The 20,422-nt window shown below is 45.1% G+C and overlaps 1 protein-coding gene, 1 non-coding gene and 1 pseudogene across 10 annotated transcripts in view; 2 read left to right on the top strand and 1 right to left on the bottom strand.

Moving 5' to 3' along the window:
- Armc9 (armadillo repeat containing 9) overlaps window positions 1-20,422 on the bottom strand; it is a 127,885-nt gene that overhangs the window by 53,202 nt on the left and 54,261 nt on the right. For all 9 annotated transcript variants that reach the window (XR_012447400.1, XR_012447401.1, XM_020156260.2 and 6 more), the window contains 4 exons: window positions 19,007-19,083; window positions 15,929-16,003; window positions 11,935-12,025; window positions 5,995-6,050 (listed from right to left, as the gene is read on the bottom strand). Coding sequence is in view for 7 of the 9 variants with exons in the window: in XM_020156260.2 (XP_020011849.1) it covers window positions 5,995-6,050; window positions 11,935-12,025; window positions 15,929-16,003; window positions 19,007-19,083 (299 nt within the window). In the remaining 2 variants the exon portion in view is untranslated. The remainder of the gene's footprint in view (window positions 1-5,994; window positions 6,051-11,934; window positions 12,026-15,928; window positions 16,004-19,006; window positions 19,084-20,422) is intronic.
- LOC141422789 (U6 spliceosomal RNA) lies at window positions 6,773-6,880 on the top strand. The gene has a single exon (XR_012447513.1). It is a non-coding gene; the product is annotated as a U6 spliceosomal RNA (small nuclear RNA).
- LOC109681476 (clathrin light chain A-like) lies at window positions 6,954-7,754 on the top strand (annotated as a pseudogene).

Below are 20,422 nucleotides of genomic sequence, written 5' to 3'. Positions count from 1 at the left end.
TTAATTTGGCAAATTTTGATTCACAAAATACACACAAGGGCTGGAGGAGTGGCTCAAGTGGTACAGCACCTGTCTAACTAGCATGAGGCCCTGAGTTCAAACCCAAGTGCTGCCAAAAAAAACTTCCAATAAAAGTGGAAAAGAGTCAATATCTGACAGAGAGTTCATTCAAATTGACATGGACAGCAAACACACGTAGGGAAGATGGAGAAAGACTATAAACAGAAAAGTTCTAGCATAGCAAATCCAAATATCCAATAAAATAAAAAGGATACTCAGACTCACAACCTGTCAGAGATGCAAGACTAAAACAATGTGCCAATGTCTCATGCCCATAATCCTAGCTACTTGGGAGGCTGAGATTGGGAGGATCGCAGTTGGAGGCCAGCCCCGGCAAATAGTTTGTGAAACTCTCGAAAATAACCAGAGCAAAATGGATTGGATGTGTGGCTTGAGCGGTAGAGCACCTTCTTTACTAGTGTGAAGCCCTGAATTCAAACCCTGGCAGCGGTGGGGGCGGGGGTTGGTTGTATTCCTAAAGATGTTTACTACAGAATTATTTCCAGCAGCAAAAATCTAGACAACTACATGTTCATAGTCTTAAGAAGGCTCAGTGTGCTATATTGACTGACTTAGAAGGATTTCCAAAAAAGTTAATGAGAGAGGAAAAGGCAGCATTGTCACTATGTGCGTTTGTATCTCTATCTTTATGCCATCTCATTTTGGAAAACAAATATTGACCAAGCATATACGAATATACGTATATATATATACGTGTGTTCCGTGAGTAGCTTGTAGGACAGACGTGAGAGCACACGCACACACCAGGTGGTGAGCAGGAGCCGAGACGAAGCACCAAGCACGTGCTGGTGCCATCTCCCCCAGAAGATACTGCTTCTGACTCCCTGACCACACGCCTCTCTTTGATCCAGCCCACTATTTTTTTTTTTTTTGATTATGGGGATCGAACTCATGGCCTTGTGCTTGCTAGGCAGGCACTCTACACTTGAGTCCCACACTTACTCTTCACACTAGGCTTGCCTTGTTCCAGCCAACTATCTTTTTTAGTATGATGGAATACTTGGAATTTCCGTAGCACTTCTTGTTTCTATCCCCTTTATGCACCTGTAACTGCTTATTTTCTATCACTTGCTGTGTCTTGTCTCCATATCTGAGAAGAGGTGCTCCAAGGTCATGCTCTGCTGACTCAGACCACCTGGGTATGAGTTCCACTCATACCCGTGTACTTAATTAGCTTTGGAATGTGGTAAGCACACTCTTTCCCTGTGTCTCCTCATCTGCAGAACAGGAACAGTAACAGCGCTAGCAGAAGGCTCCCTGTGAGACAGGGAACACAGGTAAGGTGCTACAGCAGTGCCGGCCACGTGGTGATGCCACACAGGTGGCAGTTGCTGACCTCAGGACCACCACAGTCTCGTCAACTGAGATTAGGAGCTCTTGGAGATACTGTAAACCAGATTCTCTTGTAGATTTTTTTTCTTGCATCCCTTCCTTGTTATTTTCTAGAACACTGTCATTTCAAGGCCCTTAAATATTTGTTCAATAAATAGTGGATGACTCAACTTTGAGAAGTGTATGCAGAAGGAAATCGATCATGATTGTTATTTACATGGATCCAAGAAGTCAATATCCGTGGTTGGCTTCACCTGGCGCTGAAACCTATTTTGTTAAGAGGGGAGAATATTTGTCTTAAAATCAGTCTTCTAGATTAGCACAGAGAGGCCTTTCATCTCCACATAAAGCCATTTGTGAGCCAGACACGAGGAACCTCACCTCAACATGCACTACGGAAACCTGAGACTTTTGTGAGGAGAACACTGGTAGCAGGCCCTGGATCTTTGACTCAAACATGTTAATCATAAAACTAAAGTGCATTTCTTCAAAGTGCGAGAGGCACTGCATCCGCCTGGTGCAGCAGGTGCCACTGTCCATTATCTTGTGTGTGTCTCCAGGCTATCTACTGGTGCTTTTGTTTCTCTGGAGGTTTAGATGGATCTATGGCCTTGTGGGCCAAGAGAGCATAAGAAGCAACCTGGAATATAATGAAACACAGGTCCTTCCAAGGCCATCTTTCCCCTCTGCCTTGCTGTCCAGCCTTACCTCTCCCCTGGAGTCTTCCCAGAAGCACTTGACATGGTTAGGTTTCTCCCATCTTAAACCAAATGAGACCAAACAAAAATGCCCATTTTGCCACTTTTTCCTGCCTGTGGCCACGTGTGTGGGAAGAGTGGCACACATTTGTTAGTGCCATTTTCTTACATCCCACCTGCTCCTCACTCAGTTCACCCCAGAGTGCCTTTTGCCCCATCAATATCCTCAGAGCTGGGCAGCAGCCAACCCCCTCGTCACTGCATCCATTGTCCTATATTTTCACTTCTCTCTCTTGTTGGAGCTGCAGACCCGGGCCCCATTGACCCAGGCCTCCCTCCACTTCTCACCCCCAGTTCCTCATTCCTCCTCCCCCCTTATAGCGCCTAATGTCAATAAAAAGGGCGGAACTTTCCACACCTTTCTGTTCCATGGACACACAAGCACATCTATAACCCCCAGGCATGTGGGTATCTATATGTTTGCTTTGTTTTAAATACTGTTAACACTAACTTTACAATTTTATTTTTCATTGTACATTACACCCTAGATGGCCCATAAATCAGAAGACATATATAACTGTATAATTTTTTTTGAGACCGGGTCTTGCTATGTTGACCAGGCTGACCTTGAACTCACAAATCTCTTGCTTCAGCTTCCTGCTGGGATTACAGGTTACACATGCTGCCTCGCCCAGCCTGACTCTTAATTTTTAAATTTTAGTTTTATATATTCAAACATAACTGAGTTTTAACACATTAGATAAAGTTACTACATTTCTTAGAAATCAGAGAGAAAAATCACATTCTGCATCTGGGGTCCCCTTCAGCTTCATGTAAGGAGGACTAGTCATGGTGTGTATAACAAGTGCATAGATTTCAGTTCAGTGTGAGCAGGGCAGACAAAGGTACCCTGGACTCCAGTCCTCTCTACAGCCCACATCCCTAAACAGCTAAATGAAGACAGTGGCTTCATCGTCTGTATTTTAGATCTAAATATAAAGATGAAGCAAGGTGGATTATGCCTCTAGTGTCCTCACACTAGCTCCACAGTCTCCTTCAGTGTTGTCACTTTGAGAGGTGACAATAGTACTACTGCTCACGGGTTCTTGGGGTTTTCCTTTAGCCTAAGCATCTGTCACTTACTTTTTCCCTTCCAATTTTAAACGACAGTTCTTGGCAAAAACTGAGTAGAATCCAGACATGACAGACTGCAGTGTACTATGAAAACTGCTCTGAAGGGACAGCCCATGATTGCAGAGTCATATTTTGGTCCTAGTAGTTTCCTAACTAAACTCTTCTAGTAGTCTGAAAATTCTAGTTATCACAACAAATGTTTTCTTTTTTTTTTTTCATTTTTCTTTTATTATTCATATGTGCATACAAGGCTTGGTTTATTTCTCCCCCCTGCCCCCACCCCCTCCCTTACCACCCACTCTACCCCCTCCCGCTCCCCCCCTCAATACCCAGCAGAAACTATTTTGCCCTTATCTCTAATTTTACAACAAATGTTTTCAAACCTCAAACTCTTTTTTGTTTTTTTGGTGGGACTGAGGTTTGAACTCAGGGCTTCATGCTTCCAAAGCAGGCATTCTACCACTTAAGTCACACCTCTAGTCCATTTTATTTTGGTTATTTTGGAGATTGGGGCTTGAGAACCATTTCCCTCAATGGCTCAGCAGTAGATCAGCAGCAGAGCACTTGCCTGGCATGCATGAGGCCCAGTATCACACACACACACAAAAAAAACCCCCCAAAAATAAATAAAAAGTTATACTGGAGAACTATTTGCCTAAATGGTGATCCTGCTGATCTAAGCCTCCCAAGTAGCTAGGATTGCAGGCATAAGCCACTGGTACCCAGCTAAACCTCAACCTCTTAAAATAAAAATCTGGACTTGCAGCATAGCAAGTCCAGAGAATTAAAAGACCTCAATATTTGTCCAATGATACCTGACTACAGTTGCTTCCAAAAGGAGATGTGCATAAATTCACCAGACATACAGACCAAGTGAACTTTCCCTCTCAATACCAAAACAAAAGTATTAATACCAAAACCAAAACAAGCTGGGTGTGATGACCAATGCCTGTAACCTGTAACCTGCCTGAGGCAGGAGGACAGACTGGGCTACAAAGAAAAGGGAGAATCTGTCTCAAAAAATTCAAAACAAAATGATACGAAACCAACCAACCAAAGCCATCTGAAAATCTAAAAAGGATGACATAGGAAGGGGAAAAATAGATCTTGTGAGGAACTTTTGCGCAGGGTGACAAAAACTTATTAACCAAATAATTAAAATATTAACCTATAATTCAGAACAGTGCTGAAGGGCCAGGCACAAAAGTGGTATCTTTCTACAGTCAAGAGCAGCTAGCTGAGTAAGCAGCTGAGTTGTATCCTAGAGGGGTGGGGAGCAATGGCCCTTGGGCACAGATATGTTTTTTGTTTTTCCTGCAAGCTAAGAATGAGTTTTATGCTTTTAAGTATTTGAAAAAAATGTTTTAATGACTATGAAAATGATATGATAGTTCAATTTTCAGTGTGTCCCCAAGTAATTTTAGGGGAACACAGCCAGGTTTCCCCACAACTCTTATGTGTTACCAGGCAAAACAGAGTGGTTGAAACAGAGATCATGCAGCCTGTGAAGCCTGAAACACTTCCAGTATTCTTCTTCACCAGAGTCTGCCCACCCCTGTGCTAAACCACCACTCTCAGTGTGACCTCAGGCTGGCTCCTCCCCCTGGATGGTGATGGCTGGAGGTCAAGTTCTTTCCTACCAAGCAGGAAAGAGCAGAAGCATCCACAGGTACTACCTGCAGCCTGGGAAGGAAACAGCAGCCAGGAGGAGGTAGGCTGCTGACAAGTCACTAGGCAGATCTCAGCACAACCTCATTGGTGGACATTTATGTAACTATTTCCCCAACCAACACCACCAGGGAACACAAACTTGAGTTTCACTCACTTTTTGAAACTACAACTGCAAATAAAATACATTTCCCCACACCCACATTTGGAGTGAAAGCTCCCCAAAAGAAAACCCTTCTAGCATTCAGTTCAAGTCATTTGTCACCACAAGAATGAGAGGACAGTCTCATATAGTTCCCAGCTGCTGTTCTTCACTCTTACCATTTCCCAGAGACTCCACATGTTAACTTCTGAACCTTCTTGCTCGCTTGCTGGGAACAACAGGTAGGTGGACTTTCCATATCAAAAGATCACATATGACGCACACAGTAACCAGTTGGTTCTGCTTGCTCTGAACCAAACCCAGGACTCCTCTGCCCAGAGTTTCTCACCACAAGCTTGTGTGCTTAGCATTCCCAGTACCAAGGGGACAGGCAGAGGCTCACACCCCTTCAGAGCAAGAATTCATGGTGAAGAAAATCCCAAAAAAACCAAAGGACGGGCAATGCTGCTGGTCTGCTATCTGTAGGGGTGGTGGAGTCTGCAGACGTGGCTGCCCAGTCCTGTCATCCCTGTACCTCCCACCAGAGATACAGTCTATTTCCATCCCGTGTCTGGGCTGGGCTTGGTAGGTGTTTTGAGCAGAATGCAGCAGAAATAATGTTCTGAGACCTTGGAGCCTGGGGAGTCTAGGAAGTTTTCGCTCTTCCTCTGGGAGCCCAGCTGAACCTATAAGCTCAGGCTGGACCACTGAATGATGACAGGCACCTGAAGAGCATTCGGGGCCAGCCTGGATACTGAAGATAGTCACAGGAGCCCTCACACAAGAGTCACAGAACCACTACCCAGCTGAGCCCTAGTACTGAGAGGAACAGTGTGGGGGACAGGGAACCTGCACTGCTGACTAACTGCTCAAGGGGAGAAGACACTTGGAAGAGTGTGGCTGGAGCTATCTGTGCAGAGTCAAGTGCCTTCAACTTACTTCATCATCTTCATCTTCATCATCATCAGATTCAAGAACGCCATCCAGTAGCTCTTCTAGAAAGAGAAAAGAATCAGTGAACAACCAGGAATGAAGCGGGAGCCTTGCTCATCACTCTCCTTCAGCCACTGCAGATAGACCTATGAGTACCACCCACAGGAGACGGAGACATCAAAACTATCACCATCACACTCCTGATTGTGACCATTTATCATTCTTTTTTTATTTGAGACAGGATCTTACTATGTAGTCTTGTCTGATCCTCCTGTATCAGTCTCACAAGTGCTGGCATGTCCCACCACATTAAAAAACGTAACCACTCCCAATCAAGACTACTTCAGCTGCTGTTTGATATATCCTTAGAAAGTTTTAATAAATCTCTTTTTTTGTGGGGGGGTTGGTACTGGGGCTTGAACTCAAGGCCTCACGCTTGCTGGGCAGTACTCCACCACTTGAGCCACCCTGTCAGCCCATTTTTGTGATGGGTATTTCTGAGATGGGGTCTTGAAAACTTTTTGCCCAAGCTGGGCTTGAGCCTCGATCCACCTGACCTCCGCTTTCTGAGCACCTAGGATTACAGGCCTGAGCCACCTGCGCCTGGCTTCATTTCTGTTTTGATGACAACACGTTTATAGTAGTATGGGGAAAGTAAAAGCTCACTTAGAAAAGGCAAGGCAAGCGGGTGCTGGTGGCTCATGCCAATAATCCTACTTACATGGAGGCTGGAGGTCAGGAAGACTGAGGTTCTAGGCCAGTCTGGGCATAAAAAGTTTGTGAGGTGCTCGCTTCGGCAGCACATATACTAAAAATTGGAATGATACAGAGAAGATTAGCATGGCCCCTGCGCAAGGATGACACGCAAATTCGTGAAGCGTTCCATATTTTTCGCTATGTAATCCTTTGGCTCAAATTTGACCAACCCTGATTAAAAGACTGAAATCTTATGTCTTGCAGATGCTGTTGATGGCGTGATGAATGGCGAATATTACCAGGAGAGTAATGGGCCAACAGACAGTTATGCAGCTATTTCACAGTGGATCGATTGCAATCAGAGCCTGAAAGTATCCGTAAATGGAGAGAAGAGCAAACGGAACGCTTGGAAGCCCTTGTATACACACCCAGTTTAACCTTTGGGAAAGAGTGTCACCTGTTGCTTCAAGATCAGGAGAGATCTGGTGTCTCTACATGATGCCAATTCTCGGAAACAAGAAGCAAAGTGGAAAGAAAAAGCAATAAAGGAGCTAGAAGAGTGGTATGCAAGACAGGATGAGCAGCTACAGAAAACAAAAGCAAACAACAGGGCAGCAGAAGAAGCCTTTGTAAACGACATTGATGAGTCCTCCCCAGGCACGGAGTGGGAGCGGGTGGCCCGGCTGTGTGACTTTAATCCCAAGTCCAGCAAACAGGCCAAAGATGTCTCCCGCATGCGCTCAGTCCTCATCTCCCTCAAGCAGGCCCCCCTGGTGCACTGAAGAGCCACCCTGTGGAAACACTACAACTGCAATATCTTAATCCTACTCAATGAGGCTGTTCACAGTAATTGGATTAATTATGTTGAGTTCTTTTGGACCAAACCTTTTTTGTCTTTAGAGTTGATCATTGTTTGTGATTGCATGTTTCCTTCAACTGTGTTCTTTCTCCCTGGCATTCAGAGAGGAGGGGGAGGAGGAGGAAGGGAGGGAAGCTCCACATTAGCCTCACCCTGTGCTTTTGTGCATTATTCTGAGAATAAATTTTTGTTTCAAACATTAAAAAAAAAAATAAAAAGTTTGTGAGACCCCATTTGTGAGACTGGAAAAAAAGCTGGATGTTGTGGCGCATGCCTGTCATTCTATCAACAACGGGAAGCTTAAAATAGGAGGGTCATGGTCTAGGCCAGAACAGAACAGAAAAGAAATGGGTGTGGGGGCAGACAGACACACCTGATGTAATTCAAGGACATTTTGGGGAAGGAAAGTAAACTATTCTTTCCTCTTGGCATCAGATACTATTTCACCTAATCCTCACCAACGGCTTTGTTGACTACCAGCCTGCATTTTGCTTAGTAACACGCAGAAACACAGTGTAGATTAGGACTTGTTTGTAGACTCACTGCATGTAAATGGCAGCTGAGATTCCAAACGCTGTGACCTTTGCCAGGGAAGGGGGGTTGGTTGCAGCAGGAAGGGTTCTTGAAGGTTCTGAGGCTTGTCACTAGCTCCTTAGAGCTTATAAGGGAGCATAAGCTCACTGTACAACAGAGCCAGAGAAAACAAGCCGTTTCCTTACGTGTCAAATGGCATCAGACCACGTACTACTTGGCTCTGTTGGGAGGGTTTTACAACACAGCAGAGCTAAAGCACCTGGTGCAAGTTCACAGCAGGCCTTCCCTGACACCCTCACTGAGCTGTCTCACCCCTCGTCCCACACTGAACGTGGTCAGTATGTTACACGAACTCCCAATGTGAGCTCCCCCTGGGGTCATCCCTGCTTACTACCAGCAAATGGCTACTGTCTTGCCAGTGTCCTTCCTACCCGCTGTACTGGTCACACATCCCTGGGGGCAGAGCACCTGACTCCCTCCTCCCTGTGAACCCACTGCATCTTCCTTATTAGCACTCATTTCTTGAAGGTAAGGCACAAAGGTAAAGAAAGCCTGAGGGGAGAAGTCAAACGGGGGGGGGGGGGGGGGGGGGGGGGGGTGGCAGGAACATCTAAATTAATTGCCTGCAAACCACTGCCATGGAGGGAATCACCCCATGTCTTCAACCCTGCCTCACCCTTACAGGGAAGGTCTCACAGACTTCAGTGGTCCCAGGCCAGCAGGCCAGCACAGTCTGTCCCCACCTCACAGGCTTGCCTATCTCCACACCCACTGACCTGCACCACTGCCACAGAAGCTACTTTGCAGACATTAGCTGTAGGGCTGGTGGAGTAGCTCACGTGGTAGACGCCCTGCCTAGTAAAACTGCAGACATTAGCTGTTATGTCATCCTGCATTCTTGGTAAGAGTTAACTGTCTAACTTCTCGTCCCTGGCCATGAACAGCGCACTCCTGTTCTCCTTCAGAAAATGTTTTTAAAATGGTGATGCTTCTATGGTCACCAGTTACAAACCTCTCATGAGCTCACATCTGGAAAGGCCACACACAGACTCCACTCTCTCTCTCTCCCCAACTCAGCTCCCATTCCCTGATTCCATCATCCTTTCACCTCCACAGGCTCAGAGTCTTCCCACCACCTGTGACCATCCAATCCAGTCCAACCTCAGCTTCTGCTCCCCACACCAACCCTGAGTTGGTGCCTGCCCCATGAGGTGCCATCTCTCCGTAACCACAGGGCCTAGTGCTGGGAACTTGCTCTGCCTTGCTCCTGCACTGTGGTGCCTCTGACCTCTCTTCCATGACTGGAGTTGTGGCCTGGGCCCAAGCCAGGGGACAAACCACCCTGCTATTGCTGTTGTTGTTGGTGACACTTGTCACTGTCACCAGGTTGGAATTTTCCTCTAGGCTTCACCAATGCAGTCCTTGCCTGTTATGGGTTAGGCTCCTAAAATATACTTAAAACTTTATTGGAAAAACAGTGCGGGAGACTGACATTCAGATTGAATGTATGAAAGCTCACACCCATGCCCTTAAGTTCACTAAAATAAACAAGAAAGCCAAGCTTCTAAACAAAGATGGTGGTGATATTATTTCATGTATTTTAAACTAGGAAAGTAGTGCCAATCCATGCTCTGCTCTTGGTACTCAAGTGAGAGTAAAGACTGGAAGCAAGCTGTCCAGATGCTCTCACCACTAGGTCCCTTTAGACTGGATGCTGATGACACACGTCCTAAGGGGTGTGTGACTTTCAAATACTTCTAAAGCAGCAGATGCTTGGGGAGGCATCTTGGGGGTTCTACTTCTGTCCTCTGAATAAAGAGTAACCTAGGGACTTGAGACTGAAATGTAAATACTCTTGGCCCTTATTTTAAAAAAAAAAAAAAAAAAAAAAAAAAAAAAAAAAAGGAACTCACAGCAGGGGGGAGAAATGAACCAAGCCTTGTATGCACATATGAATAATAAAAGAAAAATGAAAAAAAAATAAAAATAAATAAAAGGAACTCACTGAGCTGAGTAGGCACTTCCTACACCTTCCAGAATATCCAGGGTTACAAAGCTGTAGCCTATGATGACTTCTTGCCAAAGTGTACCCCTTGCAAGAACGAGAACTGTCTTCTCCCACACGGCTCTTTGATGTGCTGGTCCAAGGGCCAGGTTACTGAAGAGAAAGATGGCTCTTGGGTTGGAGAGCTAATGGGGCCAGCTTCCTACATCTTGGCTGCCAGGCAGGAGGGAAGACTGGCAAGGAAATGGATGTGGGTGTGCCCAACAGACTGGACAGAGAGGAGCCTTGAGGAAGCTTCCAACCAAAATGTGACCCCGAAACACAGGAGACCCCTGGCCTGGAGGGAGTCTTGGCACTGCTATGGCAATGGAGCAGGCAAGTACAACTCCCCTCTCAACTGTGGCTGACCCAGAGAGAAGTGGCAACCTCAGCCAGGTCTGAGGGCGAACTGCTCTTTCATTTTGTTTGTTTTATTGTGCCAGATAGGAGCTCAGAGTCAGAACTGAAGTTGCTACAAAAATAAAGTTCTAGCTGGCACCAGTGCCTCATGTCTGTAATCCTAGCTATTTGGGAGGCTGAGATGGAGAGGATCAGGGTTTGAGGCCAGACCAAGGCAAATAGTTCACGAGACCCCATCTCAAAATAATCAGAGCAAGGGCTGGCGGAGTGGCTCAAGTGGTAGACTGCCTGCCTTGAAAGGGTGAGGCCATGAGTTCAAACCCCAGTACTGCCAATTATAATAAAATAAATAAATAACCAGAGCAAAATAGAATGGAGGCATGGCTTAAGTGGTAGAGAACCTGCCTAGCAAGCATGAAGTCATGAATTCAAACCCCAAACCCACCAAAAAAAAAAAAGCAAAAAATAAAGTTCTATACTTTGCCTGCCTGATTTGAGATGAATTACACTAGCTTTCAGTGAGGACAACGTTCAAATGGTAACAGCAGGGCAGCCTAAAAGGCAACCACTTCAAAGCTCCCAGTGCTGCTCTGCCTCGTTGCCCCCTGGAGCATCAAAGCTCCTCCCAGCAATTGAAGGAACTCCACTAGTAGGTGTGGGTGCAGCCCACGCTGGGGACCCTGATTGCAAGACATGTGGCCTTCTGGCATTTTCCTGGAACTTGGCATTGGCCAAGTGACTAGTGAGGAGAGATGAGAACATTTAGTTTTGACCTTTTTGTCATGTGCTAAACAGGATTTGTGTGCTTACACTGCTAGGTGCCAGGAAAGGATATGGAGAGATTTGTCACCTCCTGTGCTGACAGCACAGGGGCTTCTGTACCAGGAGTGCATAGAAAGAGCTAGGAACTGCCCCCTTCTTTCCCCCAGTCTTCTCTGGCCCTCCTCTCCTGTTTATTCTGGGATGTGTGCTGTGATAATGGAGGAAGGTGATAGAAAGAAGACCACACTCCCTCCTTTATGCTGCCAGGTGGCAGTTGTACATTTTTCTGGGAGTGAATGAGTAAGTGAGGAAGGACATTTCTACAGTGGTGCTAGAAAGACTGGCCTCTGTTTCATGGACCAACCCCAGGACCTGGGGCAGTCATCCTTACAGGAGGGGCAGGATTTTACAGGAGGAAGGGAGCAGCCCATGAAGAGAACTTATAAGGTTAGGGAAAGCTTCTGCAGTCTTGAACTCCTCTTTGTTGCCTACACAACAAAAGATAAGAAATCTGGAGTGTGATAAGCGATCATTAAATGTTTGGACACTCTGCCCTTGACTACTTGGCTTGTGAGTTCACTCAGATCTCCCCATTTCCCTAAAGGCCTCTGCTTGACATTCAAGGGATGACAAACCCCTCAGAGAAAGCCCAGGAATCTTTCTGACTTGTGAGAACAATTCAGAAACTGACCGGAATTAAGCTGCCTGATGATGAATTCTATCTGGCGGATCATTTCAGCATTGCCTTCTTTGATGAAGCAGCGCAGGATGTCTTCCATTCCCTGAGGGCAAGAGAGTAACAGTTAGTGTTCAGAGTTATCCAATCATCTAATCATCTAATCAATCATCTTAATCCAGATGACAGTTTTCTTTCTGTGGGAGGAAGAGGCTATGCATAATAAAACTCCTTTGCTTGGTATTAAACCTTCTTTTTTGTTTCTTTTATAACTCAAGTGAAATTTTTCTTTGACTATTTGACTTAATTATAACATTTAGCAAAAACCTCCCAAAATTATTATAAACATGTACTGCGTGGTATTGCCTTTAGTTTTGGCAATGTGTTGTTTTGAGAGGCTTCTTTCCTGTGCTTTCCCTAAGTTTATACACAGCCTTCTGGATCACAGGGCCAAATATGGTTGAAAAGTGGAACCATGTGTTCAGAGAAGTAAATGAACAAACAAAAGCTTTCTTTAAACAGACATCATTCTTTTTCTATCAAGAAGAATTCTAGGGTCTCTACACTATGCCATCATGTTACTGTAATACAACAAGACAAGAATTTTCAATATTGGTTAACAGAATTATAGGGAAACATAAAGGTAAGATGCTGACTTAGGCACAGGGTCCAGTTCCTTTCCCTCTTCTTTCCCTGCAGGAATGCATATAGCTGGAGCTGATGAGGCTTTCTCCATACCAATGACATATATCTCTCACTCAGTCGTTACTTGGAAAACAAACAAACTCCTCTGTAGTATGGAGGATTATTTGGAGACATTTTAATAGAAAACACTCCAACAAGACATTTCACTTATTTTAAAAGCACAATATTAGATAATATTTAATCTAAATTATAGGAAAGAGAAGTCATAAAAAAATAACAGTGTTTTGCCGGAAGTGGTATCCACACCTGTAGCACCAGCATTAAGAAGGTGGATCACATTAGGAAGTAGGAGGATCATAAGTTCAAGGACATCCGGGGCTACAAAGTGAGACCCTGTCTCTTTGTCACTTCAGATAATCCTGGCCAAATAAAAATGTCCAGGAAGATGGGATAGATAACAGGGACACAACACTGACCATATGCATGAAAATGAGAACACAGAGTACCAAAGTAAGGAACCAAGAGCTCAGGCCCCTGTCAGGCAGTCATTGTTAGAGACCATGGTAAAGGGCTGCCAAGGGCTCACATGGCAGAGCACCTGTGGAACACGCATGAGGCCCTGATTCAAACCCCAGGACCATCAAAAAATAAAAATACCCACAGAGTGGAAGAAAATATTTGCCAGCCACACATCAGACAAAGGACTGATAACCAGAATATATAGGGAACTCAAAAAACTAAATTCTCCCAAAAGTAATGAACCAATAAAGAAATGGGCAAGTGAACTAAACAGAACTTTCTCAAAAGAAGAAATTCAAATGGCCAAAAAACACATGAAAAAATGCTCACCATCCCTAGCAATAAAGGAAATGCAAATTAAAACCATACTAAGATTCCACCTCACCCCGGTTAGAATAGCCATCATCAAAAACACCACCAACAACAGGTGTTGGGGAGGATGTGGGGAAAAAGGAACCCTCTTACACTGTTGGTGGGAATGTAGACTAGTACAACCACTCTGGAAAAAAATTTGGAGGCTACTTAAAAAGCTAGACATTGATCTACCATTTGATCCAGCAATACCACTCTTGGGGATATACCCAAAAGACTGACACAGGTTACTCCAGAGGCACCTGCACACCCATGTTTATTGCAGCACTATTCACAATAGCCAAGTTATGGAAACAGCCAAGATGCCCCACTACTGACCAATGGATTAAATAATGTGGTATTTATACACAATGGAATTTTACTCAGCCATGAAGAAGAATGAAATGTTATAATTTGCAGGTAAATGGGTGGAACTGGAGAACATCATTCTGAGTGAGGTTAGCCTGGCCCAAAAGACCAAAAATCGTATGTTCTCCCTCATATGCGGACATTAGATCAAGGGCAAACACAACAAGGGGATTGGACTTTGAGCACATGATAAAAGCGAGAGCACACAAGGGAGGTGTGAGGATAGGTAAAACACCCAAAAAACTAGATAGCATTTGTTGCCCTCAACGCAGAGAAACTAAAGCAGATACTTTAAAGCAACTGAGGCCAATAGGAGAAGGGGACCAGGAACTAGAGAAAAGGTTAGTTCAAGAAGAATTAACCTAGAAGGTAACACACACGCACAGGAAATCAATGTGAGTCAATGCCCTGTATAGCTATCCTTATCTCAACCAGCAAAAACCCTTGGTCCTTCCTATTATTGCTTATACTCTCTCTACAACAAAATTAGAAATAAGGGCAAAATAGTTTCTGACTGGTAGCGAGGGGTTAGGGGGGTAAGGGAGGGGGCGGGGGAAAGGGGGAGAAATGACCCAAACATTGTATGCACATATGAATATAATAAAAAAAGAAAAAATAAATAAAATAAAAAAATAAATAAAAATAAAGACATAAACTGGGTATCTCTGAGCAGCCCTTATCCAAAATGCCTGGGACTAGAAGGGTTTCAGGTTTTGAAATATTTGCATAAATAAAATTAGCCATCTTGGGGAAGGGTTAAACACAAAATTCATTATATCTCCTATACATTTTATACATATAGCCTCAAGAGAACGCTATAACATAGATGTATGTATGTATTGTTTTGTTTGTTTCTTGAGACAGGGTCTCATTCTGTAGTGCAGGCTGACCTTTAACTTGAGATCCTCCTGCCTCAGCCTCCTAAGTGTTGGAGTTACAGCATGTACCACCATGCCAGACTTGCTTGGGTTTTTTGAAAGAGGGTCTCGATATGTAGGTCCCCGAGGTGTTCTTTCTTCCAAGTTATAGGAAGAAAGGTGACACTGTCCTCACGTGGGCTGTATCCTGCAGTTGCCCTCCCTCCTGTCTTCTAACCCTTTGCAGGATGTCTCTCCTTCCCATTGCCTGATTTTTACTTTATTTTAGTCTTTTTGTTTTGCTGGATCAAGTCTGAGGTTCTTGCATGCTGGGCAAGTGCTCTGCATGGAGCTGCGCCTCAGCCCTCCCTCTTTTTGAGGCTGTGTCACCTCCATTCTTGCTTCCTCTTCAGCTTGCATGGTTTTTCCTGTCCTTTGCCTTGGTTGACAATCCCTCTCTTTCATCTAAATGGCCACAATACAGAATTAAATCAAGTTTATTTTCCCTGTTCCATATTGCAAACACAGACTTTTAATTTGAAAGCAGTAGGTAACTAAGTTGCATTGTTTGGCGTGATCACACAAAATGGTTCTTAAATAAATTTTCCTCTCTGGTGTAACGACATGATTTTCAATGACCAACTAGAAGATTTAGCAATTCCTCTATAAGCCAAAATAAAAGGAGGAATGTTCTGGTGGTCTTCATCTGAATAGAGCCTGTGCTGAGTGTGGAAACACACTTAATCCCTCACTGCATCACTGAATACATAGTTACCTGCCTCCACACAGATGTGAGGAAAAAGGACAAAGCCTAAGTGGCTTGGCTGCTTAGACCTAGAAACATCTGTCTACTCAAAGTCTAGTCCTAACCGCCTGACCGCTGTTCTTTTACTTCAAATATAACCACAAATGTACATACATCAACAGTGAATTCACTATTTGCTAACCACCCCAAGGACTTGGCAGTTTATAATGCCAGCTTTTCTGATCCATGTCATACCTATCAGAATGTCATCAACTTTGCAAAAATAAGCCTGCTAGAAATTTTCTGACATTGTGGTTCTAAAACATTTAGAATTTAGGGATCCTCTTGAGATTCTGATAAAAGCTACAGATTTTCTCCTCAGAAAATCACAACTATGTGTTTTGCCATTTCAGGACATCTGTAAGCTATGTGAAGCCCCTCCACGGCTGGAGCCATCAGGGCAGTCCTTGTGCAGCTGTGACCGTGGTGTGGTGGAGCACCACTGCTCAGTGCATTTTCTTACCATTGCTTTGGCCTCCTCACGGATGGATGGGATGGAAAGGATGCTGTACAGAGCTCCATTCACATATGGCTGTATCTTGACAGGGAGAAAAAGCAGTCACTTGCAAGTTTTTAAACCCTACATAACTCAATTATCAGGCTTCATTCCAGAGAACACTCTGGCCAATAAGGAAAGTAGGTGTCCCTGCTCTCCAGAGCTTAGGATGCACGTTTTCAAATGACAGATACCTCCATTTGCTTGAGACTGCTGCAAGTGTCCAAACCTAGCCGGGTGCCAGTGACTCACACCTATAGCTAGGGCTACTCAGGAGGCAGAGATCAGAATAGAGGTTCAAAGCCAGCCTGGGCAAGTAGTTTGAGAGACCCTATCCTGAAAAAAACCCATCACTAAAAAGGGCTGGTGGAGTGGTTCAATGTGTAGGTCCTAAGTAAAAACCCCAGTGCCACAACACAACAAAACAAAACAAAAGCATCCCTCCCTCCAAAGCTTCCTCCTCTACATCTCATTGCTTAAGTGAAGCCATTTCTAATGTCCTGATCATGCAGATAGAAACTCCAGAGTCAACCTTGACTCTTCTGTTTACTCTTATGTTCCATCTCTCCATCTCTGAGCTGACTTCAATAGAACCCCCTTTTCCATGTCCATGGCCACTGTCCTTGTCACACAAGGACTGTCTATGACTGAGGGACTACTCTCTCTATCTTTGATGCTCTCTCCCTTTGACCACCATCATTTCATCGCCCAGAGTCTACAACACAGGCTAAATCACTCTTCTTCCCACTTCAGAACTCCTCCTCTGAGCCCATGTGGGAAGTCCTGGCTCCTTGTATCCTGGGATGCACAGGCTTCTTCAGGGGTGGCATCCGTGGCACCCTCGGTCTCACCCCCTGCCACCACCAGGCTTCCACACTACTTGAAGCTGCACGTGCTATGGCCCCTTGTTGGGAATGCTCTTCCCCATCTACCTTGGCAGCTGACTCAGCTGAACCCATCTCAGACAGGTCTCCTAGCAAGCCTTTTCTGAACCCCAAAGGTGCTCACTCCGCTTCCTGTACATCCCTTTCCTCTGCACTGGATCTGAGGCCTTTGCCACTTAAGTCTCCTCTATTGAGAGCTGGGAACAGGACCATACTTTGTTCCTATACGTAACCCTAACATCAAGTGAGCACAGGATGGCACATGACAAGGAGGGCATGCTGCCCAGCACCCCTTTTGAGCACTGGGCTTCACTGTCACTCTTTTTTCTTTTTTTGGTGGGGCTGGGGTTTGAACTGAGGGCTTCGCACTTTAAAGCAGGCATTCTACTGCTTGAGCCACACCTCTAGCCCATTTTATTCTGGTTATTTTGGAGATTAGGTCTTGCAAACTATTTGTCCTGGCTGGCCTCGAATCTGGATCCTTCCAATCTCAGCCTCCCAAAATTAGGATTATGGGTGTGAGCCACTGGCGTGCAGCCATTGTCACTTTTAACATTTTCCCATCTGATGGGTGAAAAAAGAGTCCTACAAGTTGTTTCATCTTCATTTTTAGTGAAGTTGAACATCCTAGAAGAGCTCAGTCATTTTGAAATGGAAAACACGATGCATGAACTGTGACCATGACCCAGCTACCACCTCCTGAGGAAGCCATGCCCATCAGTTGGTGGGGCCGTGGAACATGAGCTGTGAATGAGTTCAACAGGACAGGAGCTGCCGGGTTAGACTGGGCACCCTGTGCATCCCTCAAAACTCAGAGGTTCTGCCAGTCCTGTCCTACTGCGATACACTTCTGTGCCTGATCTGTCAAAAGAGGTCTGATTTTGCATTTTGGCCTCAACCAAAATGCAGAGCCATTCATTCCATGGTCTCTGCAAAAGATTTGTGACCGGCAAGCAAGGGAATCATCATCTTTGTTGATCAGTTTTTGTTCATGTGTTTGCTATACCTCTGAGTTATTTAAAAAGGGTCTGTGGCCCCTGTAAGTTAGAAAACAAGTGTGTGTGTGTGTGTGTGTGGGGAGAGCGGGGGTGGTGCTGGTGCTTGTGAGAGCCAGAGCTATTCCAGCCATTCTGGGGGGCAAGTTGGCAGGACTTGGTGACCTGAGCCTGGCATACACTGTGAGCTGAGAGTGACAAGGGCTCTAGGCCCCAGGGAAGCTCTGCACAGGCTCCTGTGGGGTGGTTGTGGTACTTCCACAGGGACAGCGCTGGCAGCAGAGATGGAGGTGACCAAAGTGTCCACCCTCGAGAGACTTGAAAAGTAACGTGGCAGGGCGCGAGCCAGGGAGCAGTGAGGCTTAGTGAATGAGTGCATGTAAAACAATATAGAAAGTCCCAAACACGGAGAAACCTCACGCACGGGAGAAGCTCTAGATTATAATACCACTTAGGCAAAAAAAAAAAAAAGTTTTTTTTTGGCGGTACTGGGGCTTGAACTCAGGGCCTTCACCTTGAGCCACTCCACCAGCCCTATTTTTGTAAAGGGTTGTTTTTTGAGATAGGGTCTCATGGAATTATTTGCCCTGGGTGGGCTTTGAACTGTGATCCTTCTGATCTCTGCCTCCTGAGTAGCTAGGATTACAGGCATTAGCCATTGGTGCCCAGCTCTGTGTTGGGTATTTTTGAGATAGGGTCTTGCTAACTATTTGCCTGGGTGTGTTTTGAACCATGGTCCTCTGGACTCCCAAGAGGCTACTTGCCTCCCAAGTAGCTAATACCCAGACACAGGTCATTTCTACTTAAGGCCACATATGTGTCCACAGACCAGACATGAAATACACCGAGGGAGTGCTGCTGGGGGGAGGAACAAAGCCAGGGCAGATGACTGGAGAAAAAGTGAGGCATGGGAGGAACCTGGCCAGACCAGGGCACAGGTGCCAGAGAATTAGGAGTGAGGGAACAATTCCATGCTTCAGAATTCCAAAATTTTACAAATTATAAAAGCTTTGAAGTTGCTTATAAAAATAACCCTGAGGAGATTATCTATGTATACCTGTCAAATGCAGCAACTGGCCTGGGCCAGCCCCTCTCCCGTGAGGTCACCAGTACTCAAGTCCCAATCACCACCCCCGAGCCCAGGGTAAGCAGCATTGACTGAGTACCTCATGGTTTTCATGGCCAAGAAGATCCGAAAGGACTTTCAGCACGAGGCCTGCCACCTTGGCACACATGTTCTTCCCTGTAGGAAACAAGTCAAAACACATGACATGTCTACACCCAAAAGCAGTTTCTAGTCAGGCAGACCTGAGTACAAATCTTGGCTCCACTATTCATGAGCTGGATGACCTTGGGTGAGTTACTTAATCACTCTGGGCCTCAGTCCCCTCTTTAAAATAGGGATTAACAACTACTTTATTTTTATTTATTTATTTTCTTTTATTATTCATATGTGCATACAAGGCTTGGGTCATTTCTCCCCCCTGCCCCCACCCCCTCCCTTACCACCCACTCCACCCCCTCCCGCTCCCCCCTACCCTCTCAATACCCAGCAGAAACTATTTTGCCCTTATCTCTAATTTTGTTGTAGAGAGAGTATAAGCCATAATAGGAAGGAACAAGGGTTTTTGCTGGTTGAGATAAGGATAGCTATACAGGGCATTGACTCACATTGATTTACTGTGCGTGTGTGTTACCTTCTAGGTTAATTCTTTTTGGTTTTTTTTTTTTTTTTTTTTGGCAGTACTGGAGTTTGAACTCAGGGCCTCATGCTTGCCAGGCAAGCTTACTATCACTTGAGCCACTCCACCAGCCCAGTTAATTCTTTTTGATCTAACCTTTTCTCTAGTTCCTGGTCCCCTTTTCCTATTGGCCTCAGTTGCTTTAAGGTATCTGCTTTAGTTTCTCTGCGTTAAGGGCAACAAATGCTAGCTAGTTTTTTAGGTGTCTTACCTATCCTCACCCCTCCCTTGTGTGCTCTCGCTTTTATCATGTGCTCAAAGTCCAATCCCCTTGTTGTGTTTGCCCTTGATCTAATGTCCGCATATGAGGGAGAACAACGATTTTTGGTCTTTTGGGCCAGGCTAACCTCACTCAGAATGATGTTCTCCAATTCCATCCATTTACCAGCGAATGATAACATTTCGTTTTACTTCATGGCTGCATAAAATTCCATTGTGTATAAATACCACATTTTCTTAATCCATTCATCAGTGGTGGGGCATCTTGGCTGTTTCCATAACTTGGCTATTGTGAATAGTGCCGCAATAAACATGGGTGTGCAGGTGCCTCTGGAGTAACCTGTGTCACAGTCCTTTGGATATATCCCCAAGAGTGGTATTGCTGGATCAAATGGTAGATCAATGTCTAGCTTTTTAAGTTAACACCTACTTTAAAGGGTGACACAGAATTAAGGAAGCCAATGTCCACAGAGGAACTCTCACAGCCCCAAGTGCTCAGTAACTGTGTGGTTACTACATAGTCGGTGCCCAGGCTGATTCTAGTAGTGAAAGTGGATACACAGTATGACAAAGTCCTACCACCCAACATCATTACTGTACTGTAAATAGATCCATGATGCT

This window comes from Castor canadensis, chromosome 4 (genome assembly GCF_047511655.1).
Source record: "Castor canadensis chromosome 4, mCasCan1.hap1v2, whole genome shotgun sequence".
Lineage (NCBI taxonomy): Eukaryota > Metazoa > Chordata > Mammalia > Rodentia > Castoridae > Castor > Castor canadensis.
Note: the sequence above shows the minus strand (reverse complement) of the source record. Positions and strands in the feature narration are given on the sequence as shown.